The sequence below is a fragment of the Tachypleus tridentatus genome, chromosome 7 (assembly GCF_004210375.1).
Source record: "Tachypleus tridentatus isolate NWPU-2018 chromosome 7, ASM421037v1, whole genome shotgun sequence".
In the NCBI taxonomy this organism is placed as follows: Eukaryota; Metazoa; Arthropoda; class Merostomata; order Xiphosura; family Limulidae; genus Tachypleus; species Tachypleus tridentatus.
Window position 1 is genome coordinate 74443079 of NC_134831.1, and position 27223 is coordinate 74470301.

The window sequence follows — 27223 nt, forward strand, 5'->3', positions numbered from 1 at the left end:
ACACTGCCTGATGTAGTAATTGATTTCCTCACTATCACATTTCAAATGTTACTTGAAACTGATCTATGTGTCTCAGTACTTAAAGCCACTAAGCTGTGCTAGTTACAATCTATGTGATGCCACATTTCTTGCTTAATTTATGGTACCTTCTTCACAAAAGATTACGATGATTTACCCTAATATGGATTCCAGCCGCTACTTAAGAAATACATAAAAATAAAAAATGCTATAACCCAAACACTTTCAAAAGTGGTCCTTTCTTCATCAAGGGCAAATGAAGAGTGAATGATGATGCATCTTTTGAAAGTGCTTGGATTTAAAGGTTTTGTATTTTTGTCTTAAAATGGTTTTTGATCCTACATGTTTTTTTAACTCAGGAAATATTGATGGTGGGTCGAAACCAGAGAACGTATGTTTGAATAAAGTTAAACAAAACATTTCTGTCTCCTTGCTGTACTCCAGGAACAGAGTAGAAATGCGAGTGTGTGTGAGACGTTGTAGACTTGGTGTAAATAGTAAGTTACAATGTGTGAAAATCGACATACTCAAAGTATTACAAAAGGAAATCGATTTCTAAGATTACTTGAGTGCTGGATACTATTTCTGGCGGGAGACTCAGTGTACTCAGCAGATTGCCCAATGTGGCTTTCCTGTAAGAAAACACATACTATTTCTGAATAGCATTTTAGAGATCGAATGCATTCTATAGGCCTGGCAAACATGTTAATTATATATTTTAGTCCACAAAATTCAAAGAGGTATGCAAAAGTAATGCATTACGTGGTACAGTTTGGTATTATACGCTTGATACCCTTTTAGTTAATATGGAAAATTTTCTTTTATTTCAATTCAATTTGGACATAAATACGCATTACTTCACGTGTACACGGACTGGAATCCACTACTTGGTCAATAAGCGTGTTCTCTCTCTTGAGGAAAGACAGTTGTGAGTTCACTCGTGATATCCTGAATTATAGACAGGTATCTCTTCTATTGGCAAATCGTATAATGGCCCACGACTTTCCAAGCTCAAATATGCATAGTCACAGGTAACGTGCACGAGGTTTGTGCTCTGAACAACTTGCCATATTTTTTAGTTCTCCCCTTATATTTTTATTGACATTCAGATTTATTAGAATATTTGTAAACTTCAGATTTTGTTAAAATTTTGTTTTAGTTCTTGTTATTTCACTTGAGAATAAAACTGAGATTTTGTTTAACATTGCAGGGTTATTTTCATTTCAACTTAACTCTCTTTTACTGAACTGGTAAGTGAACCACTTATGATTTCTGTTCACATTTTCCAGTTCGATAGATATATTTACTGCAATCACTTAAACTTGTTTCGTTCTTGTAGTGAACAATGTGCTCATGTACATTTGTTGCATTGATCCATTTCTCTTGTTGAACACGGTTGTAACTCTTAAAAGAATAAGCCAATATCCTATGCAATAATATTTGCTGATTTTCTGTGAAGCAGACCGTATATATTGTTCTGCGGGCATTCTGTATAATGAAACAAACCATCCATGTATTTACCGTATTACTAAAATCTTATAAAATACACTATATTAACTGTTTTTTTCAAAAATTAAACTATGCAACTACGAGTTTTAAATGTGGTATAAAACTACTACTACTACTACTTTATGTACTTTTATTATAAGTTTAACTTGATTCCCTATACTATTATTGTAATAAAATATGGACAACGAATTAAATACGTAGAACAGTGGAATTAAACGGTTGTTTAGTTTCATAATAAATTAAGTAATTTATCCAAATTCTATATATGGGTAACAATATATGAAGAACTGCGCATTAGTTATGAATATAAAATATTATTTATAAATACATACCGCTGTCACTGAGGGACGTACTAAAAATTCAATGATGTGTTTCTAAAAGTCATGAGGTGGTCCAAGCCAAAAGTCATCAACCATAATTGTGTTTGGAGATATTTTAGCAAGAGAACAGCGAGCTGGATTATTGCAGAGAGGAAACTGCTAGCGGTGTGTCAACTTGCTGAAGTGCTCACCATGCTTGTCAAGGCCACATTCAACTAAACTTCTTTAAATGGTTATTGTTAGAATAATTATAGGTTAAATACTGAAATTTTTCACGAGGTTATTTGTAGTTCAGCTTTGAGAACAAGACAAAGAATTGGCAGATATTTTTTTAAAGAGTGTGGTACTGTTAATTTACTATCCAACGTTTACCTGAAAACCTCAAGACTTGTCTATAGAAAAAATTACGAAATCTTTCTTCAAGTCTTTGTCTATGGCTGAAGATGAATTACAAGGCCATATAGAACGACACATAAACATTTGTAAATCACTTACTTAATACTCTGTCTTCCATTTTTTAATATTCAAGACAGTCTTGAAATTGTACTTTGTTAGCTTTAGAGAACTAACACATGCATCATCCTAAAGACTTGGTTTGGTTTGTTTTAAATTTCACGCATAGCTACTCGAGGGCTATCTGCGCTAGCCGTCCCTAATTTAGCAGTGTAAGACTAGAGGGAAGGCAGCTAGTCATCACCACCCATCGCCAACTCTTGGGCTATTCTTTTACTTTATAACGCCCCCACGGTTGGAAGGGCGAGCATGTTTGGTGCGACTGGGATTCGAGCCCGCGGATTACAAGTCTAGTGCCTTAACCACCTAGCCATAACGGGCCTCATCCTAACGAGATTGAGCAGCACCGAAATACTGAACTTGACGAATGACTTTCATCGCTAGCATACAATTATGATTCGGTCATTGTACCTGTTTGATTTTTAAATTTCGCGCAAAGTTACGCGAGGGCTATCTGCGCTAGTCGTCCCTAATTTGGCAGTGTAAGATTAAAGGGAAGGACGCTAGTCTTCACTGCCCACCGCCAACTTCTGGGCTACTCTTTTACCAACGAATAGTGGGATTGACTCTCACTTTATAACGTCTCACGGCTGAAAGGGCGAACATGTTTGGTGCGACCGGGATTCGAACCCGCGACCCTCGGATTACGAGTCGAGTGCCTTAACCACCTGGACATGCTGGGCCGTCACTGTGTCTTTCCAAGAAGAGCAAACATATTCCAAGAAAATAATTTTAACAAGAAATACGAGGCTTATTATTTAAGAGTAGAGCCAAATTCTTTCTGCCAACGTACTGCCAGCCACCATGCCAAAGAGCTAATATTTAAGTATGGTTGTTCTAAATTCTCTTTTCATTCTTAAGGAAAACAGGCATTTTAACAAGTCAGTCAAAAACATGAATTTGTAAATCCTAATGTGGATATATTTGTTAACCAGGTTTGGCAGTAATGGTTGAATCCCGTGTTTCATATTCCCAACTTTGCTAAATCATAGGAAACATTCCTTCATTACCTAAAGAAAGATACAGTAAATTGGCTATTGCTATTTGAAAGGCTCAATTTACAGTTGTAACAATAATTAATAGTCTGACAGAGAACTGAGATTTTCTGTTTTATCAATAAGATATGTTTGTTTGTTTTGTTTTTGAATTTCACGCAAACCTACTCAAGGGCTATCTGCGTTAGCCGTCCCTAGTTTAGCAGTGTAAGACTAGAGGGTAAGCAGCTAGTCATCACTACCCACCGCCAACTTTTGAGCTACTCTTTTACCAACGAATAATGGGATTGACCGTCACATTATAGCGTCCCCACGGCTGAAAGGGCAAGCATGTTTGGTGTGACGGGGATTCGAATCTGCGACCTTCAGATTACGAATCGAACGCCTTTATACACCTGGCCATGGCGGGACCCAATCAGATGTGAACAGATGATTATTTTATAACTTATTAAACACAAATGAATTAAGCCTTACGAAGTAGTTAACCGAAATCTTATTACACTCATTTTATAGTGGATTTATTCATTTTTCACGATAAATATATATAAGTATGTCAAAACTGACATATTTTCGCACACTATTGTATTTCTTATCTCTATACCCATTTTGCTGCAGTTATCCCACTAATGGAAAAGCATTAGAAGTCATTAGGATACACAGCCTTCTTTTTATATGATAATCTTGTTTGCTAAGAAGTCTCCCTGTCATTTACTAAGTGAATTTCAAAAATTAGTTAAAATATTTCCACAATCTGAATCTAATATATTACACATCCTCAAGTTTGTATTGAAAACAAATACCAGAGAAGGTTTCCTCGAATTTTCTGTAGCTGGATACTCCTCGTTAATGGCTTTGTGATGGAAAAGATAAACTTTTGATATTACTTGAACCGAGTATTTTTACTAAATCTGTGACGGTGAAATTCAAAAGTAAATATTCTTCATTTACAATTAACTGAATATTCAAAATTAATTTTTTTGTAATAATAAAACAATGGATTTGGTTTGTGACGAATTTCTCGCAAAACTACACGAGGGTTATCTGCGCTCGCCGTTCCTAAGTTAGCCGAGATAGAATAGAGGGAAGGAAGCTAGGCAAAATCACACACAGTCAGTTCTACAGTCACCATTGTATTAACGAATAGTGTGATTAATCGTCACGTTATCACGCCTCCGCGGCTGAAAGTGCGAGCATATTCAGTACGATGCGGATTCGTACCCGTGACTCTCGGACTGCGAGTCGAGAGCCCTAACCACCAGACTAAACTGTATGGATCGACCACTACATCAAAGACATTCCCTCCATAAATGCCATCTTACATTAAAAATAAAAAGTTTTGAGCTTGATCTAGGAGAATGACAGTAGAGGTCTATTTACAGGAAATATTATTTTGTCCGATGTACGTGTGTTCTCTTAACCAAAAACAATCATCCACACAATGGAGTTGAATGTGTTGACAAACACACAGACTGCTGTAGAGTTAGACACATTATTTTTCTTAATGGTTTTAAATTTAATATTTTTTATTCAGGCAAAAGATTTTATGGGAGAACTAGCAACTAGAACATACTATTAAGAAGTTTTATAGAAAAACCACATATCTGAGTTGAATGTTTATTATCCCTTTACAGGCCTTTTAACTACTTCCATTGTTTGATTAACGTATTATTCTTTTTATCAAATACATTTTCTAAATATAGCTGGCATTAAAGATGGCTGACCTTGTACCAGAAGCAAACTGATGGGCCTTAGCTATAAAAAAGTTGTGATTCTAAATATACCAATAATCATCGTAACAGCCAGCCAAGCCCTCGTATTCAAGTAAATCAGCTGTAACAGTAAAAAAAAAAAGTCACGTTGATCCTTTGACAAAGAGTATGGCAAAAGAGGTTATAATAACACTAATGTTACCATACCAAGTGTTGTCATACTGATTTGCTTGGTATTTTCTGTATTAACTTGTCCTCAACGGTGTCTGTGCTCTACAAAGACCATCTAAAAGGAGGCTTTTCTGTGAGGACACTACATATAATCGACAAAGATAACTAAATTATCAGCGTGACTTCTTTTGAGTCTCGATCAAGGCTCGATATGGACTACTTGATGAAGCACCGTGATGACAATGCCACATTTATGAAGTTGCATCTCACTCAAATTCTCGATTATCTACGTTTAGTCAGATATCGCCTTACCTGCGTAAGAGCCCATTCATTCAAGGCCGTCATTTGCCTAAAACGCTTGGTGAAATGATCCAGGTTTTCATTTGTTATTCCCTTAAAGGCAGGAGGTCAGTCCCGTTTTGATTTTCTTACAGGTGCCTGTGATCTTTTTGTAATCCTTCAAGTCTCAGACTTACCGCCTGTGCCAGGTAAAGTTGCCATGATTGTCGGAAATGTAGTGGAACAGGTTGATTTAGAAGTCCATGAACTCGGATGAATTGTAGCTCCTGTTCCTGGGGTCACGGAATATCAGCATATCTGTAGTATCTATTAAAATGGTTTACAAGACTCCTTGTAACCCACGGTGATTCTTTGCATTACAACTTCCTGTTTATAGACGCTCAAGACTATTCTACAGATCCCAACCTTCACCTGTTAGCATCCCTTGTCTCTCCTGAAGAGATGATGGTACTCACCAGAAACGGAGTTGACCTACTCTGACTACTGTTTGCCTAAGGATTCTATAGATAATGTTACATTTTGTATCAGACTCACCAGGTCACCTACCACCATGACAGTCTTCAGCCAACTCCATCTCTTCTGCACTTAATTCAAATCTCAAAACTTTCTTGGTTGTTTTCGATGCTCCACATAGTGATGTTTCTCCTTCTCTGGTCAGTTATTGAAGAGAGATATCTATAATTGTCCTTTGAAGCATGGATAACAATCTAAAGTTCAGAAGAAGACTGCTTCTAGACGAGATGGTTCTACCTGATAACCACCCAAATCCAGTGATCATATCTGACTCCTGACCATAAGGTCCTTCATCCAGAAAATTTCATTCCGAGTCAAGTTTCAACTCAACAATAGAATATTATAAATTATGCATATAATAACAGTCTTCTAGAAGGAAAAGCCTCCACAATAAAAGTATCTGCAGCATGGTACACACTTTTCTCCTTCCTACCTACTCTGTGGTATTATCAGATGTATGTGATTTCAGTTAGAGTGGCTGAAAGATTTGTTTGTTTGTTTGTTTTTGAGCTATCTGCTCTAGCCATCCCTAATTTAGTAGTGTAATACTAGAGGGAGGGCAGCTGGTCATCACCACCCACAGTCAACTCTTGGGCTACTCTTTTACTAACAAATAGTGGGATTCACCGTCACTTATAATGCTCCCACGGCTGAAAGGGCGAGCATGTTTGATGTGGCGAGGATTCGAACTCGCAACCCTCAGATGACCTGGGAAACCTTATGTATAACCAAGATGACAGAATATAGTACTTCCTTTTATCAACGTTTCATACTAAAGATGACAGGAAACTTGATAAAATGTATAGCAGCTTAAATCAGTACAGAAACACGTAGTATACCTGCACATCACAGCATTCTTGATATTTGGTAAGTTAGAGATTCCCAATTAAGTTTTTCCAAAGGAAAAAGAACAAGAGTTAAGTGTTTAGATACTTTTCGAAAGAGAACATTGCATACTAGTTTCTTAAAGAAACTCAGACATGAAATACGAGCGTGTCTTTGATTTATCACCAGATAAATCATTTTCCAGTTGTTTTTTAGAATGAAAGATACCTTATAATTTGCTTGGTAATTAAAAGGCTAATAAATACTATCGAAATAGAGGTAACAAAGCATTCTATATTAACCTCGTGGTAAACATCGAATATTAATTACGGCCATGTGCATGTTCTCCTTAACAAATCGTTAGTGATTAAACACATTAACGACTGGTGTTCTTGAGTTTGCTGGATATTACCCAAATGAGATTATGTAAAGAAAAAGCCACGTGGATGGTTGTCCTTGTAAGCTTGATCTAATTTGTTATTTCTCACTGTTATCCAAGTAAAATTTAAATATGGACATTTCTAGGTAAATGTAGCGTGGAAAGCTATGGATGTGGCTGTCTTCGCATAACTTTTTAAACTTATACACTAAAGGATAGATAAACAAGTGCTATCCACGCTATCTGCTCCTAAATTTAACAGTGAAAAACCAAAGGGAAGGCAGCTAGTCATTACCACACACCACCAACTCTTGGGATACTATTTTATCAACGAAAACTGAGATTGCTCGTAACATTATAACATCCCACAGCTGAAAGGACGAGTATAATTGGTGGGACGGGAATTCGAAGTTAAAGGGAGATCAGCTAATCAACAGTATATACCGCCACCTCGTGGTTCTACTACTGTCTGACCGAATAGTCCGACTCACCTTATACTCCTCTTTGCCTCTATGGATTAAAAATTTCGAATATGTTTCCAAAGAACAGGCTGTATGTGTCCCAAACAATATACTTAAAGATAATTAACGACAAAATAAAAGTTGTATCACTAAAAATGAAGTGCAGAAATAGCAAAACTTTAACAATCAACCAGCGAAACTGAATGACCCTGTGAATTTTATATATGTAGTAACTACATTATCAAAATTATTATTCTTGTTAAATAAAAATATAACAGGCATAACCTTTAGGAAAAATACTTCAGTACTTGATATGGTTTGATTCTTATGGTTCTAGCTTTAACTATTTTACTGTTATCGTACTCTTTTGACAGTGAATGGTAAATAAAATACTTGTTTTGTTTTGAATTTCGCGCAAAGCCACATGAGGGCTATCTGCGCCAGCCGTCCATAATATAGCAGTGCAAGACTAGAAGAAAGGCAGCTAGTCACCATCACCCACCGTCAACTCTTGGGCTACTCTTTTACCAACGAATAGTGGGATTGACCGTCACATTATAACGTATCCACGACTAAAAGAGCGAGCATTTTTGGCAAGAAGGGGATTCGAACCTTAACAAGACGGCACCATGTTGTTGTTTTTTAACCTCAGGTCAGTTAAGGAGTGGAACTTACCAGAAATATTATACACGAAATACAGGTCAACACATTTGAAAATGTCAGTAGCTCACATCATCTATAAGTTATCTATCTGATCATTATAACAACATATAATAAACCACAGTGACGTAATAAGTCATCATACAGAGATATCTCAAACAAAATTAATCCGCCTGATTTGTGCCACCGGACCAAATCACCACAAAACTATCTTATATATACTTTTCGCATAAACAGGACTTTTTTGTTTGTTTGTTTTTTGTAGCTGCCATTTTTCAAATTAGCGGGCATTTCTAACTTGGTTTTAAATATTTTTGGAACTACAAGACGTATGAAACGCATTTTTGAGGTCAAGGAATCACTCAAAAACGTTATATGTTTTGTAGGAACTTACTACTATATTCAAGATTTAGGATATTACAGATTGCGTATTAGATATCTCGGGATGAAGAATCGTCTAACGTTATGACTGGGTGAAAACAATGAAGCCTAGTTCTTGCTTAGTAACCATCAAAATTATCATTGCGCAACTGGACTGAAATTGTCTTAATTAACTTATTAATGTCACACTGACGACAGTATATTTCCTTTGTAACGTTCGAAATTTATTTCCTTTAGCAGCGGGTAATTATAAATGGACACCAGCAACAAACGTATCCGTCGTAAGGGAGATTTAATGAAAGAGAAAGCTTCCAACTTTTTCAACACAGATAAACGTATTTTTTATCAGAAATAGAATACTATGAAGTTAACATGCTTTGACAGTGGCCAGAGCAGGTCGAATTCTGGGTCTTATGAGTGACACAAAGGGTATTACCACATGGATAACAATTGCTAAAAACGTTGACACTGAAAAACCTTTTGGATATTATTTACAATATTAATAAAATAACAGACGATGGAAAAATCAGACAATGAAACCCAAGGTCGTCACTAACTGTACGCTTTCCAAGTAGCTCAGAACAATCCCCTAACACCATGCGTCGTGCTTGTGTCCATACAACCGAAGAAGATTGGTTTTGTGGGTTTTTTAATTTCGCGCAAAGCTACACTAGGACTATCTGCTCTAGTCGTCCCTAATTTAGCAGTGTCAGACTAGAGGGAAGACAGCTAGTCATCACCACCCACCAACAACTTTTCGAACAACTTTTGGAACAACTTTTGGATTACTCTTTTACCAACGAATAGTGGGATTGATCGTCACGTTATAATGCCCCTACGGCTTAGAGGGCGAGCATGTTTGGTGCGACGGTGATTCGAATCCGCGACCCTCGGATTATGAGTCGAACGTCTTAACACACTTGGCCAACCGAAAGAGAAAAAAAGACTTAGGATTTGAAAGGAACGGTGGGAGAATGTCTTATTAGCCGCAACTATTTTTTCTGTTCTCAAACATGATGTGTTTTTAATGTATTACAAACCTTGACAGTGATCAGAGACGTTTTGGAACCTATCTATTTGTCAACATAAAATGCATGAAAAGTTAGGTTGTTCAGGATGAACGAGAGTCCTTGAGGCCCAAGAAACCTCGTTAAACTACCCTTGAGGAAGTTAGAATTGTTCCAACAAGTAAAAGATGACTCGGACTCTCTTTTAGAATCAGGTGCTTATTTCACATTTGCCAATATTACAGAACTAGTTTCTAGATTTGTTGACAGGGTTAAAATTCTATAACAGTGAGGTCCAATTTTTTCTAGTGAAAATGTACTAAGATCGAATTTGATTTTGCCAATCCTTAAAGAAAATTAAATCATTGCTGGTTGTTTCCGCTGACCTGCATGCCGAAGAACGTGCTGCAGAAATGCCATGTTTCTGTCAACTCAGCAAAAGCTATACAGAGAGTAAAAGATGCAAAAAATTGACTTCCAGCTGCAAGGTAAATTTGTGATGAAACATAACTGTCAATCCAAGAAAACAAAGAAACGTTTGATATGCTTTTGAATTTTCTGTTTCTTTGTTCAGTACCAGCATGTCTTGTATGTTGTAAATTGAAATGTTACCATTGCAGTTTAAAACTGATGACACAAATGATACGATTGATGATGCCAATGATGCAACTTGTTCTGTGAAATGTCAGGCTAACAGCTTTTCTCTTTCCTACACTATGTTCTACGAAATGCGCAATGAGTTATAAAACAAACACCGTCACACAGAATGACTGCTCATAGTATTCACAAGAGAAACAGGTGAGAGTTAATTACGTCTATGAACAATGTTGGATTTTCCACTAATTATGCTAACTTGTTGATAAGCCAAAAACTGTTGTCTGTGTACACCAAACAGGCTGGAGTAATCTAGCTGAACACAATGTCCTGACTGAGTTTGAGTAGAATCTTACAATCAAAAATTCTAAAGGTGAGCCAGTGCCTGAATTGAAAAAAAACAACAACAAGAGTTTTTATTGGTTTCAACTGGAATGAAGATGATGTCAATGCATAATTTTGGACAAGTAATGGACACAGTATTTCAGGATCCACAGACAAGCTGTGCAAGAACTGCATGTTGTCTTCCTAAAACTGTATACTAAGGAATCAGAAAAGCTCCCAGAGCATCTACCACACGTAGTTTGGAGTTAGTATGTATGTATCTTAACACATCAATTTCTGTTCAATTTGACAAGTTCTGGAAATTTTCAACAAATATAAACAACTTAGAGTACCTTTCCCGCAAAAATAGCACATGGTTTGGTCAAACATCCCAGTTATTGCAAGAGGAACGGTAATTAATGGTTACGTTATCTCAGTATATTTTATTCTATGTTATAAATATGCATTAAATATTCTTGGTGGTTACGTTTCAAGTATGATCAGTAATTGTTATTGACTGAATTATGTAAATATCGATTTATTTGTTAAAGAAGGTTTAAAGTCTGGAACATTCAAAATTTGCTGTAAGAAATTTACTATGTCTAAAGAAAACTTTTTACCAAGGTAAAAACAATTGGTGGATATTGTGACTTTAAACATCTAATAGGCCATGAAAAAACTTTGGACTTCTTATCCCAAATTCTGTCAGCTGTAACGGTTTATCCATGTACATGCTTTGTTAAAAACCACATACTAGACTATATGCCCTTTTTCTACAGAAAAACTCGAAATTAAGAAATTCAGCCTTATAAATCCGCAAACTTATAACTCACCCACCAGAAGATGAACGTATTCTACTCCCTGTGTTGAAAAACAATAAATCCGGTTGAATTTCTTCACTATAATCACGAACAAATTTCAAGTAACGTTCGGATCAAAGTTCTATGTTTATTCATCCAACTCGCAATATATCTGTTAAAACTAGTTGTTTATACATACACTAAGACAATTGTAAATTGAAATAACATATGCTTAATTACAAGGTAATATGCTAAAATGGTAACCACTAACGAATTACTTTAAAATCTTCGTCTGAAAAGTAATATAACATCATTGAAAAAGTAAACCTCTTAAAACCAAAAGTTGTCTAATATCGACGATAGATGACACTACAAGTAAAGGTAAACTTTAAAAGTTAGGTTACTGCTAAACAGTAACAATTAATATTATAACTAATAATATCGATACTGTTATAACAACTAATTATATATTACGCCAATTACTTACACGTGTATTTCAATCACTTATCAAGCATCATATGTGGTGATGAACGTTTAAATAAATTTGTGTATTGTCTGTTTGTTTTGAATTTCGCGCAAAGCTACACGAGGGCTATCTGCGCTAACCGTCCTTAATTTGGCAGTGAAAGATTGGAAGGAAGGCAGCTACTCATCACTACCAACCGCTAAATCTCGGGCTACTCTTTTACCAACGAATAGTTGAATTTACCGTCACAAAACGTCCACACGGCTGAAAGAGCGAGCATGTTTGGTGCGACGTGGATTCGAACCCGTGACCCAAAGAAGAGGAGTCGAATACCTTAACCATGTCGGACCGAAAATCTTCAGATTTCAAACACACAGAAAATGATTTCAAATGGAAGTTCCAATAAAAAACAAAAGAATACTATGATCAGTCAGCTTCCAGGTGAACCGATGGATTACGTGTGTCAAACCTAGTAAACACCCAAACTCTGAACTCAAATCTCTCTACATTTATAAGCCGGATAAGTTTAAAAAAAAGTGAATTTTGCCAACTATAGTGTTTGTTGATCGGTGATTACAAACACACATGCACCTTGAACCAAAATTACGCGATTTTACTTCTCTAACTATTATTTATTTAACTGAAACAGAATGGTGATAGTACATATGGTGAAACTTTCCAGTACGCAAGAAGGAAATGTTTTATTTAACTTCATTGTACACGTACTCGTATATAACATATTAAATTTTTCGTCTAGTCGAAAATGTTATGCTTGGAATACTTAAGGGAAACTGAAAATGCGTTGTCTTCAAATGACCACCTGCTCTTCAGATGGGTAACTGAGGTTAGTAATTCTCTTACAAATTGTTAAATGTTCAAGCACTAGGGTTATCAACTCCTAACACTAGGATAACTCGGTGGTCACAGACAAACGAACCTTAAAAATTCGAACTTTTTACCTCCTTTTGAACAATTGAAACTTTACTTATGAACATAAAACAAGACAAAACTGAAACTGGTCATAAAATTTGTAAATAAGTGTTTAGATGACAAATCCAGAAATTCAGTTCTAACATTATAAACTAAATAACTGTGTACTAGCTCGTTTATAATTGAAAGTTTTACTTTCTGAACGACATTTATCATTATTTTAGTCTTGCATAAGTTTTGAAGCCATACACCACTTTGCTGCTTAGCTCACGCTTGAGCCAAGAAATTTATCAACTCAATGTGTTTCCCTATGTTCATCAGACACGCTAATAAATAACTTTAATATTTCTGGTTTGGCGAGTTTCCAACAGAAATTGTTATAACATAAATATATCTATACGATAGTATTTACTGCGTCAGTGCTTTTCAGTTTTTTAAAAAATCAAAGAACTTAATGTTTTGACTTAAAGACTACCACAAGCCTTTCGTGACAATTCAAGAAGTGATCCAAACACGTTTTAGAGAATATGGAATATCTTTCTGCTCAAAAGCCACAAAAGTGTACTTTGCTCATTTCCGTGCTCGTGCAAAAAGTTTTGTTTTTCTCTTTTGCAAATATCAAAATAAAGCGACTAGTTTACAATATGTGGAATATTTAGTAACTGTTTGCCTATTTCTTTTGTTCTTTTACTACTGGATGAAGCTAATGATATTTTCATACACTCCTCTTCAAAAGAGAAACTTTGAAATATTTAAGTAGACTCGTTCTTACGACACATGTTCTAACAACTGTGATTGTATGTTTAATTTTATACGAATGTTCACGTTTCTTTTCTACTCTGGATGGAAACTATAATCTTATGATCAGGTAAGGAGAATGTAGAGTTTGTTTGTTTGTTTTTTGAATTTCGCACAAAGCTACACGAGGGCTATCTGTGCTAGCCGTCTCTAATTTAGCAGTGTAAGACTAGAGGAAAGGCAGCTAGTCATCACGACCCACCGCCAACTTTTGGGCTACTCTTTTACCAACGAATAGTGGGATTGACCATAACATTATAACGACCCCACAGCTAAAAGGGCGAACATGTTTGGTGAGAGAATAGAGAGAGTAAGCAAATCAAACGGTTTGTTTGTTTTGAAGTTCGCGCAAAGCTACTTGAGGGCTTTCTGTGCTAGCCATAACTCAGAAGTGATAGACCCCACCCACTCCTGGGCAACTCTTTCACCAAAGAAAACTTTGATTGATTGCCACCTTATCCCCCCAAGCTGAAAGGGCGAGAATGATTCGTGATGGGAGTCGAGCCCGTGACCTGCAGATTACGTGTCGAGTGCGTTAACCATCACGCGATGTTAGGCTCGTTAATAAATGGAAAGACGCCAATAGCGTTAATTCTAGTAAAACGACAAAAAGGTTAACAAATATTAAAGTAAAAGCAGTTGTAATCCTATTTCATTAATTATTTTATGGATAAATAATCTATAAAGAAGTAATTACACTCTTTCTTCGAGCAATGATCATGTGAAGTGTTTGCAATATTTAAACTTATTTAATGTTTTAACATTTATATCGACTTTATGGCACAGAGCTATATCTGCGTTAAGAAAATTAAATGTTTCATACACAACATACCAGAAGATTAAATGGCTGGATCGGACAATTTATTAAAAGATCGATCTAACGTATTCATAGTAAATTTGTGGTTGCTACAAATAAATTATACTTCCGGTATTTTTTCCGAACGTAGAACATTATTTCTATATTATTTTTCAATGGACCCTTATTTAAAAAATAAAATCACGTACATTACGTTTTTTGTTGCTTTTTCTTACGTAATGAAGTAAAAAAAAATGCCGGCCCGTACCATACCTTTGAAACATTTAATACAAACGCAATAATTTTACAAAATGGGTGAAAACACAGACGCACACGAAATGTTTGTTGACTCGCACCACATTACTTGTTCGTGTTGACTTTTACACTAATACAATGTCTGAAGGGTCTCACGTTTCACGCAAGCTAAATATCAGGTATCTCACGCTTCTTGCAAGCTTTATATGGTGAGTCTTACGTTGTTTTCTTGCAAGTTAAATACAAGGATTGTTTTTGAATTTCGCGCAAAGTTCTACGAGGACTATCTGCGCTAGCCGTCCCTAATTTAGCAGTGAAAGACAAGAGGGAAGGCAGCTAGTCATCACCACTCACCGCCAACTCTTGGGCTACACATTTACCAACGAATAGTGGGATTAACCCTCACATTATAATGTATCTACGGCTGAAAGAGCGAGCATGTCTGGGGTGACGAGGGTTCGAACTAAGCACTCTCGGTTTCGGATTACGAGAGAAGTGCCTTAACCACTTGGCCATGACGGGTTTAAACATAAGGAATCTTCAGCTTCTTGCAAGTTTTATTTATTGGTTGTCATGCTTCTTGGAAGTTTTGTAAAATGGTAGCTATCTATCGTTTTATGTATTTGCTTTTTAATTACTTAATATTTTGTGTAATTCTACATGGTTAAGTAATTCAGAATATGGCAAATTTTTTTCCTAAGTTACAATAAAATAGTTTAATATGAAGAAGTTATTATGCTTCAAAATGAGCCATGGACATTTTGTTTGGTGTAATAAAAGGAAGATGTATCTTCAGGTTAACAGTGTTTCAAAATGAATCTAGTCTGGACACGACTCAACAAGGACATCAGAACCCTCTGAATCTGCACAAGACCAGTCTTCTACTAAGCTACTTCAACCAACAAAACCAGATTATGAATAGTCCTCTAACCCATTTCATGTGTTAAAATTCTTCTGGTTTTCTATGGAACTACAAAAATGAAAAATATTTCCCCACTACTTAAAGTTCCTCTTTATAATTTATTTTTCTTTGATTTTGTTATTTTTAAAGAAATTTCCAAAAGCAATGTTAACATTTAAAAAATATATTTCTACATGATATTCCAATTTTGATAATAAAATTTAAAATATCTATGTCAGTAATTACAACAATTGAAATACTGAAACATGAAAATTATCTTCCAAATTCTTAAAGTACTAGATCAACCACACATAAGATACCAAAAAATTGTTAGAATAATACAAAAATAAATGCATAAATTGAATGTCCTTGATATATTGAAATCAACTTATTTCAGAAAGTAATAATTTTCTCAACCAACCAGTCAAGAAATGTTTTATTAAAAAACACCAGAAATATTGTACAATAATAAAATAACATCAGTTTTTGCAGCTTTCCAACAAACACACAATGTTAAATAAAAACTAAGGCTGTGGGTAATGACATAAAAGAATATAAAAAGAGAATAACAAAAGGTTTTACTAAATTAATAAACAGATAAATTTCATAAAATACAATTTTAATGTTTACAAGATGTTTTTATAACTTAAGAATATTACACAATATTGGGTTAAAAATAACCGGGTAAATAAGTTCTAACTGGAATTTGAGGAACAGCAGATAGTATTCTAGATTATATTTTTAATTAACTGAAAACAATTTTTTTCAATGTACAGCATACAAACTGCTAACTACTAAAGAGTTCCATATAGAACTTAGAATAACATTTTCTCATGTTGACCCTGTTGGATCACATTAATTCCTAAATGAATATTTCATTAAACAATTGGTACTTTATTCATCTATACTTTTCAGTATGAAGAATTGCTGAAATAGCTTAAGGAATCATAAAACTAAATGTTTATCAAATCAATCAATAACAATTCATATTTTATTTACATGTTTTCTCAACAACATTAGTGATCATAAACATTTTTGTTTGAATATATTTTATTAATAGGTTAATTTGAAATTACCCAAAATTCCAACAGGTATGTAAACTTTTTCTTGTTATTTGTAAAAATCACTAACAGTATTTGGTGTTAATATAATGCACTATTAATAGTCTTCTTATCATATGCTCTAAACAATGGAAGTTTTAAAATGTGTCTTCATGAAATCTCTTCCAAAGAGGACATATGAGGTTCAGAATAACCAATTTCATTTTATTTATTTTTTTTCTATTTACCAATATTATACCATGACAACCTAAAATATTTACACTGTATAATATCACAAGTCATTTAAAAAACAAATTTGGTCATAAAAATTTAAAAATGTTAAAATATTTTTGTTTTAAAATGTCTTTATATGTCAAAAATGAATGTCCATCCACATTACAAATAAAAGTCAGTCAGTTTCCTTAATTTTTTCATGTTAAATACTACACAGAAATATTGAAAGTATTATGTTTAGTGTCTGGGTGTGTAGACACATCAATGTAGTGAAATGAGTTAAGAAATTTTGGACTATTCTATGAACAATCCAATCATTCTATTGAAACAAATATTTTGCAAACAGAAAAAAATAGATCAAACATTTAAAATCATGCATGGAGTTTTAAAGCAAGAAAAGATAAGAGTTACCAAGAAATAAACTGTCTATTGAATACAGAAAGTCAATCTTTTCTTAGAAACTGAAAAGATCAACTTGTTTTCAATAAAATAGTTCATCACCTGTAATTCCTACAGGTTTACAGTGCAGAAAAGAATAATTTAAAAGTTTTAATTAGTTTTACATAGAGTAATGCAAGCTTCACATTGAGATCTTAAAATAATTCTACTGAATTAATTTCACTTACAGATATTAAATTATTGCAAGTTTGCATAGCTAATTTTTGAAATTTGATATTTCAGTAAATAAGTGATGAAAATGCAAAACAGAAAAATCACTAAAATGATTTTATTCAGTTAGAAAAATTAACAAATTGACAGTATTAGATGTACATGCTTGAGACAATACTCTTCTAGCAACCAGGAAGTGCTTGCATAAACTTAATACACTTGAATGTGTACTAGTACATTCTATTTAAAATAATTCAGAAGTTATTTCTGTATATCTATCAATCTGCCTTTACAAGTTATTTTAGTGTTATAAATGAATTAACTTGAACATTTGACACAGTTTTTTTTTTATATTAACTTTAAATATTTTTCTAACTGATAAATTAAGTTTCTCAGGCAGGTAATTTACCTTAGAACAGTTATTAAGTGTATATAATCACAAAAAGATTATATACCTCAAAACATTTTGAATTCTGTAAACATTAAAAATTGTAATTTATTTGTTTAAGATTATCAGAAAATGTAACATAACAGACATTGCATTACAATCACTTAGCAAACCAAATACAGGCAGGTTTTTTAAAAATTTATATCATTTTGAATAAAACCACAAACAGGCAACTTATTAGCATTATATAATTTAGGGTTGTATATTACGACAAATTAGGAAATTCATTAATTTTACATCATAAAGCAAAAGGTTAATAGGCATACAATTTATCGATCATAAATCATTCAGCATGCACCTGTATAACCACAAATATACAACTTCAGTTTTTATATATTTTATATGACAACAAATGAACAGTTAATTTGCTTAATATTTATATATTTTAAAATTGAAATTAACTTGAAATATTTATGAATCTGTGTATGGACAAGTATCTAATACTTAGATGTGCTTATTTTAGTTTTTTTTCTCTCTCTATCTCCTGAACATCCTTACATAATGCCAAAAATATTCAGAATGTCTTCTATTTTACTTCTTATGTTATAGAGGTTATGTTTAGGAATACAACCTAGACTGGGGAAGAGAATATGTCTTGTTAGGATAAGAGTTAAAAACAAACATAAGACTGCAACTTGTGCAAGCCAACAGGAAGTGCCTGAATTACTCAAGGCCATAGCCATAGAATGGACATAAGATTTAAGTTGAAATAAGAAACAAGCCACATTGTTGACAGTGGTAACTCCATGAAAAGGACTACAACTGACCAAAAGACAGTACACAGCTAATCATAGGAAGAATGGAATAAAACATAAAACTCCCAAAAGTGGTGCAATATATGGATCAAACTAGTGTTGCTGTACCATTCATTTCACCAAACACCCATCTGCTGATATCCAGCCCTGACTGTGGAGCATTCAGAGTTGCTAAGCCATCTCTTGAACTCTCCCACTCTTGTTGCATCTACCATGTCTGATGACAATCTATTCCATATGCTGACCACCCTGTTCAAAAAATAAAATTTCTTAATTTTCAGATGACATTCATAAAGGGACAAATGGTCCTTTATGCTGCACATAGGTTTTGCTGTTCCCTTGAAAGCTTGCCATAAAAAAAAAATTGACTCACCTCAAAAATCCTTCTATCACTAGCTGCCTGCAAACAAACCCAGTGAACAACTAAAGTTAAATTCTCCCACAGCTACTGCATCAGTACTCTTGCCTATAGCAACCCAGCCTCATTATACAGTTTCTTAATGATCCCTTCTGTGTTTGATCAGGTAATCTGTAAAAACTACAAATTATTTCTTATCCACAAAACTGTTGACTGTAATGATTTTCTTATAGGATTTTTTATTTCTGGAAGGGGAGGGAGGGATAATCATATTTTGTGGCTGATAAGATGCTGAAGGTGCAATACATCTGTAAACATGGTCTGGTTCTCTCCCCCAGTATTTTTATAACTACCTCTAAAATGGCACAGTTTTAAGAGTACTTAAAACTTATCTGGAAAGAAAACCTTCCAAACTGCAAATGATTTAAAGAAGAGGAAGGACTGGCATAGATTTAACCTCTTGACCATATTGTTTTGTTTTCAATTCTAATAGACTGAAATTTGTCCCTTATATAAAGAGCCAAGCCCCTCCCTCTCTAAAAAGAAAAAAAACAAACCACTGTTACATAACTTACAACCTGAAGTTTTAAAGTAATTTCTATTAATAAAGATAATCAAGTTTCAATAATTCTTATTCTATCATAGTCTTGCATTTCAACTTGAGTCCTGAACTCATTTATTCTTGATCATATGTTCATAGATGTTTATATCTGGCACACTTATATTCAAAACTGTTTATCTTCTTCTATCAATAACTTTTTCCTGAACTCCTTTTTGACCTGGAAATCTCATCAATTTGTTTATTTCTAAACTCCCTCTACACTAGGCATATTTAGTCTAAACTATCTTTAATAAATATCTTCAGATCTACCCCAAACATCCTATGCATAGCTTGTTTAAGTGGAATGCATCTTTAGTGTGTAATTTATCTTTATCTTGAAAATTATCCCAAAGATTAAACTAGCTCACCTGTTGATATTAGCACATTTTTGTCAGTCTTTTACTTAAGCTTTAAATCCTGCATTTCTAGCCCAAGGAAGCACTCCCAAAATCTAACCATAAGCAGCTGAAGTAGTTATTTTCACTTATTAAACAGCTCTTCTGATTTATAATTTCAGCATTATTTGATCTCAAAAGCATATCAAAAAGAAAACATCTCTTGGAACCAACTACTAAATTGTCAAGATGTTTCCCAGAAACCAAAAGATCAGTTGTTATTAGGTCCATCACATGCAGTAGCCAAACTGTTAGATAAAATGGAGATGACTAACTAAGTTTGATATAATTAGTCACATACAATGACTAATTGTCTTTATTTAATGTCAGAATTATGGACTGAGAGTTCATTATACAAGAGAAAGCAGAATATTGTAATAAATGGAGTTCAGTCAAGCTGAATTTGAGCTGCAAGTGGGGTGCCTTGGGGCTCTGAGCTGGGACACTTTTTAATATATACATTAATGATATTTATAAGTGAATGCTCAACACAATAGTCAAGACTGCACCTGACATTAAAGTTTGAATGTGATTTCCTGCAAGTAGGACACTAATGTTTTACCAAGAAGGTTAGGGTTAGCAAATTGGGTAAATAAGTAGCAGGTGGCATTTGATGACATCAAATGTACCCACAAAGATCAAATCAATAGTGCTATGGAAGAAAAGGGTCTTCAGTCTTCCTGGTAACACGATGTTGCCAACAGGGAAGTAATTAGGATTTTGTGGTATATCTATAAAATTATTGAATATAAATCAAAGGAAGCTAGAGTTTCTTCACACACATCTATTATTATATCTCACTGTATTCAGTCACAGACTCTTTACTTTAACATGACACTGAGTTGTTAGAATGGATTTAAAGGAAAGCTACTAAGATGGTTACTATGATGGAGAGAAAAAAATAGGGGTTGGAGGATATCTAATTGAAATGTTATAAATTATAAGAGGAATAGACAAAACTGAAACATATTTTTTCATTTCTAATGGTAAGAGTGGTAAGGACTAGGAGCCATAGAGTTGAGGGAACAATTCATTTGAAAATTAAGAAATTTTTTTTTTGCACATAGTGTTCAACATGTGGAATAGATACAGATTGCCATCAGAGATGGTAAATACAACAATATTGAGAGTTCAGAAGAGGGCTTGATGGGTAGTTTGGAAGTCAGGGCTAGATATAGGCAGATATTTTTCTTATTATATAAATGAAAGACCAACAATGAGCTGATAAAACTCTTGCCATACTTCAAATGTTACATTTATGTCCATTAATACTTTAACATTTGGCAAACAGATTCTAATGTTTCTGTGCTTCCCAATATAAGTAGTTTATCTAAATACTTCATGGAGTCCCCCACTGTGTAAACCTCTTGATAACCTTGTTCTCACTGAAAGCAGCTATTAGTTGAATTGTTTGAATCCATTAAGAGAGTGGTATTGTTTGGTTGTAGCTAAGCACAAAGCTACACAATTGGCATCTGTACTGTGCTCACCACAGGTCTCAGGAATCTTACTGATACTAAAAAGTATTATACTTTTTATAAGGTACCTTAATAATAAAACTTTAGCCTTCAGTTCTGTGTAAAGTTTATTAAACAAAGGCTAAACAATAAAATAAGGTTGGTCTGGTTTTAAAACTTAAAAGGTACTAAAACCAGTACCTCATAGGATTCAATCTCCTATCAAAAGAAGGGTGGGAGGGGAGGAAGGATTCCTTCCAACATAACAATAAGGTTATATCAAACTACTGTTACTGATGAAACATCTTTTCTATACAGATACACAGATTATTGATTGAAAAGCTGAAGCTGTCCAAGCATGAGACTACAAGTGCAAAAAATATGCTGACTAAGCACGATAAAACTTAATACACAGATTATAGCATTTGTAAGCAAAGTTATAACAGCAGTTTCAAAATGTGATTTTTTTTTGTACAACTAAATAATTTTATTCTTATTAACATTGCTTATATGGATTATATTTAAAAATCACATTTAAGACTTCATGAAGTTTTTTCAGAACTTTAAAATGTTACTCTGCTAACTGATGCATTGTTTCTTTTTTCAGTCATATTTTTAGAACAATAATAACTTGTAAAGTGGTAATCACTAAAAAAGGGGTAATTATTGAAACCAATAAATTTTATCTGTTACAAAAAATAAAAACTGGTTATTTTAATCAGAAACTTTTAAATAGATGGCTATTATCTATGAAAAACTTTGAAGGAATCAATGATAATAGCTAGTAGGTAAAAGTCCAAAATATAAATGGTACTCGTACTTCAATCAGTTTTCCAAACAATAACTTTTTAAAAGTTTAATACTTCTATAATTATTGCATGTGTAGATGTATAAAAATGTGGAGCCCATAATACAAAATATAAACAAAATTTGAAGGCAACAAGGAACAATCTAGGCTGTTCTATTCAGTAAACTGAACACTGTTAAAGTATGCCTTTAAACTCTTTCAAATTTACTGCATCTTCCACATTAGAAGCCATTTCATTCCAAAGGTCAGCCACTCTATTAGAAAAGTTAAACCATTTTAATTGAAGATTACTTCTACTCTTCCAAGGTCTATACTTGGTTGCCCCAGTCCTACCATGTTTACCATTACATATAAAATAATGGTATATCAACATTATCAATTCCATTAACAATCCAAAACTCCTTAGTCAGAGATTCCTTTGCTTTTCCTTCATTTTTTCAAGAGAAAATTTCAGATATCTTAACCTGTTCTAATATGGCAACTCTTATAGTCCATTTATTATACTATAATCTAATAGCAATTATTCTCTGAGCCCTTTCCAACAATTCAATGTCCTTTCAAAGACAATTTCAGATATCTTAACCTGTTCTAATATGGCAACCCTTTTAGTCCATTTATTATACTATTATCTAATAGCAATTATTCTCTGAGCCCTTTCCAACAATTCAATGTCCTTTCAAAGACAATGAACCCAAAGCTGAATATAATCCTCCAAATGAAGCTCAAACAGCGAGTCTACACAATGAAATCACAACCAATTTAAACTTACATTCAATATATCTGTAGATAAGATCCAAAATCCCATTTATCTTCCTACTACTACTAGCATGATGAATTAGAACACAAAACTCCTATTCTTCCATAACACTACTAAGATTATTCCCACTTAAATCATGCTCATAACTCAAATTGTGATAATCTAATTCATAGCTTGCATTTATTATAATTAAAAGCCATCTGTCATTAAAATTCATTTGCAAAGAGAGAGCATTCTTACCACAGCCAGCAACACCCAATATTTTAATACCTGCAAACTTAATAAATTTATTTACCATTCCTTCATCTTCATCACTGAACATTTGATGTAAAAAAGAAAAAGTACAGACTAAGCCCTGAAGTATCCCACTTATATAAATTATTTTTGTCCATCTTTCATATTATACTTAGTCAAATGTATTCAGGAAATTCAGGTGCACAAAAATCTACACCTTTACCCTCACTCAGTAACCTTTACAACGAATGTCAAAAGATTAGTAAGGTGAGATTTTTCCCCCTGATGAAACCTTGTTGACAATTCAACAAAATTTTGAATTTTATTACACGACTTTGCAGAGCGTGTTAAAATCCTTGGGTCCAGAAGCCTTACCAGTCTTTAAACTTCTCAGTTTTCTGAGCCATTTTTTATACCAAGTATAATGGCGAAGTTCGCGATGTGATTGCAGATGCCAAATGCATTTAAATTATGCACTAATAATTTATCCATTACAGATTATTTTTTATATTATTACTTTGATCAGTTTATCTCATTTTCTAAAAGAATAATCAGTCATTATTAATATTGAAATAAAAATCAGTTCTAAATTGTGGGATTAAACGAGTGTACAAATTACTATTAGTATTAATAAAGTACATAGTCCGAGCAATACAAATGGTACAAATAGCAAATGCTAGTAATGTATTAACGAAATACTGTTAAAGTGTCAAGAGCACTAATTTCTAAAATTTGTACAGTACAAAAGCCAATTTATAAAAACACTATACAAGAATACTCACTAAAATACTGATAATATATGACAAAGTTCAATAAATAACAATTTACGCTTACCCCATAAACCAGTCCACAGTATCACGGAGGTATTCCGGTAGCTTATCCAGCTTGGTTTTTTGTTATAACACGCTATGTTTGAAAATCAGAGCCTAATTTGAATTCCAGCTGATTGTGACTTGTACACACTGACGTAGCTTCTCAACCGAATTAATTCACCTACAACACATCACGCAGTTTGATAATAGCACAACCTTCTGCAACTAGATGCGCACAGATAATGCGTTAAAATTATCCGGAAGATGGCAGCACTTTCATTCATCAGCTGATCACAGAACAATAGCTCAACATTGCCAGCAAAAAGTCCTCCGCTAGTCCGGCGGTACGTCTACGGATTTATACGGCTAGAATCAGGGCATTCGCTTCCCCTCGGTGGGCTCAATAGATAGCCCGATGTGTCTTTGCTGTAAGAAAAACACACACTGTTAGTAAATAAACGGAGATAAAATCATGTAACGATTTGTTTGTTTGTTTGTTTGTTTATGAAGTTCGCACAAAGCTACTCGAGGGCTATCTGTGCTAACCGTCCCTAATTTAGCAGTGTAAGACAAGAGGGAAGGCAGCTAGTCATCACCACCTACCACCAACTCTTGGGCTACTCTTTTACCAACGAATAGTGGGATTGACAGTCACCTTATAACTCCCCCACGGCTGAAAGGGCGAACATGTTTGACGCGACGAGGATGCGAGCCCGCGACCCTCAGATTATGAATCGGACGCTTGACCATGCCGGTCTAATTTGAAAAGGAATGATAAAATGGCATGTATTAAAGTAGACCTATAGCAACTGCATTATTGTTCAAATTTACATTTCTGAAACAAGATAGTTAGAAACAAAATAATCACAAATATACTGAATCAACACGAGAAAAAACAAACAAAAACCTGTGACAAGTAAATATGAAGGTAAGTATTCTAGAGTTACAATAACGTATGAGTGGAAGTAAAGAAAAATGGTATTATAATCACATATCAACCACACTATATCTATGTAAACGTAATTGTACACCTGCCAGTCTTCAGCGAGAAGACTTATTATATTATTGACAAACATCAGTAACTCTAGGTAGATAGCATTGTAGTAATGCACAGAAGAATGTTGAAGTTGAGGTTTAATATTACCATGGTAAGTTTTACCACTCACTTTATACTGATCTCAAGACAATAAATTAATGATCACATAGCGATTAGACGCACTAGATTTACATAACGAAACCAATTATAGAACAAACTTACTTACAGCCTCAAAAATAAGAATAGGTTATATTTTACAGTTGCATTAACAACTACTTCATTTGACACGGTCATACACGAAGTTTAAAACTCCTCTGTGATTTATTTGTGATAAATAAAAACACCTATGAAATATATTATACAACTGTTAAATTATACATGGAATTTGTGTTTTATCTATGATAAATAAAACACCTATGAAATATATTATACAACTGTTAAATTAATACGTGAAATTTGTTTGTTTTATCCATGATAAATGAAAACGTTTATGAAATGATGACATTCACTATTCTTAGTTTAGTGTCAAACCAATCAACTGTTTTACTACCAGTCATGAGCGTTATACTCTGTGTAGGTATCTTGCAGAAGCATGTCACATATATTACTTTGAAGTGAAACACGAAGTTCATAACACTATAAGCTGTTCATGAACCATAGCTGTAAACCCAAATAAGTAGTTTGAATGTTTCATTTTCGTAGTGAGCCAATACATCAATAACAGATGATCGATAATAAGAGATTGTTGTACATTCACTACAAGTGTTTGTTGATGTGTCATTAGTAACGTAAATCTATTTTAAACCAACCTAGACAAGCCAAACAATTTCACAACAAAAGAAGACAAATTCTGTCTGTCGATTCTGATTCACTGGAGTCATAAGTAATAATTTTAAGAGTCATTCAAGTGTTTGCAGTTTAATATAAAATTGTGTCAGTGCATGGATAATGAGATGTAAACACATTCGGAGAGAATGTGAAACCAGATACAACTTTAATTTCATAAAATAGTGTAACGTTTTGGTAATTTATAGACATATGTATATAAAGTGCAAAAGAATGTTGTGGCATTCTCGGGCAAATTTATTTCTGCGCAGCATTATATTAGTCCACTTGATAACAGCAGAGTCGAACAGAAAATTCGAGCGTAACTTAAGTTTGAAACTCAACTGAGTTTTACCCAGTGAGAAATGAACAGACTCGATACATATGATGTTAAATGCAAAGCCTTACTTGTCAGAACACACACGCAAAGAAACTGCGTACTTGCGTAGATGAGTGGACAGTTGCCTCTATTGGATATGTGAATCGATTAGTAGCTTTCCTTCTCACGAGACAGACCTCTGTCGACTTAAACTCTTTGATAATTAGTTGGAACTAAAAAAGAATAGATGCTTCAATCTTTCAAGAAAGCTCTATCATTTCTTTTCTAATGACATCACTCTGTGGCATATCATTCTTCTACAGTATTTATTAGTTGTGACATATAGACATAATCCACTCGGCCAGCAAAATATCTTGCATTTGTTGATTCTTTCAACGTGGATTTGCTGTAAGTTTTTCTTAAGCAGAATGAGTAATATGTGCTATAGAGAACAAAGGCACAAAGACAATTAGAATAAAGTTACTTTAACTATTCTCTGGACCTCAGCATAGAAAATCAACATGTAACTACATATTTATACAAACCTTTTAATTAAGATAAATAAATAAAAATACTCATTTAGAAGTAAGTAATCTAATAATCTATACAAATAACGTATATAAAGAAATTAACGAAATAAAATAACACTCTGAAACAAAAATCACCTGTCCTCTTTAGAAAGGAGAAAATTTGTGTTCCATGTATAACAAGTTACAACAACTATATCAAAGATGCAGGAAAGAGATAAGTATATTGTGAGAAGATAAGGTTTATTTAACCGAGTGAAGCAAGGGAATGTGAGATACAGGTGCACCCATTATAACTAGAATCCATGGCTCACCCGAGGGTCCTGAAATATTTGGGGTTTTGAACTAAATGTGTGCATTCTCTCATAGTTCCTGAGAATAAT

At 33.9% G+C, this 27223-nt stretch overlaps 1 protein-coding gene across 1 annotated transcript in view; it reads right to left on the reverse strand.

Moving 5' to 3' along the window:
- LOC143255983 (MOB kinase activator 2-like) overlaps positions 1-24361 on the reverse strand; it is a 131297-nt gene extending 106936 nt beyond the window's left edge. The window contains exon 1 of the mRNA XM_076512494.1: positions 24156-24361. Coding sequence (XP_076368609.1) covers positions 24156-24160 — 5 coding nt within the window. The 5' untranslated portion in view covers positions 24161-24361. The remainder of the gene's footprint in view (positions 1-24155) is intronic.
- Positions 24362-27223: the final 2862 nt, after the last annotated feature.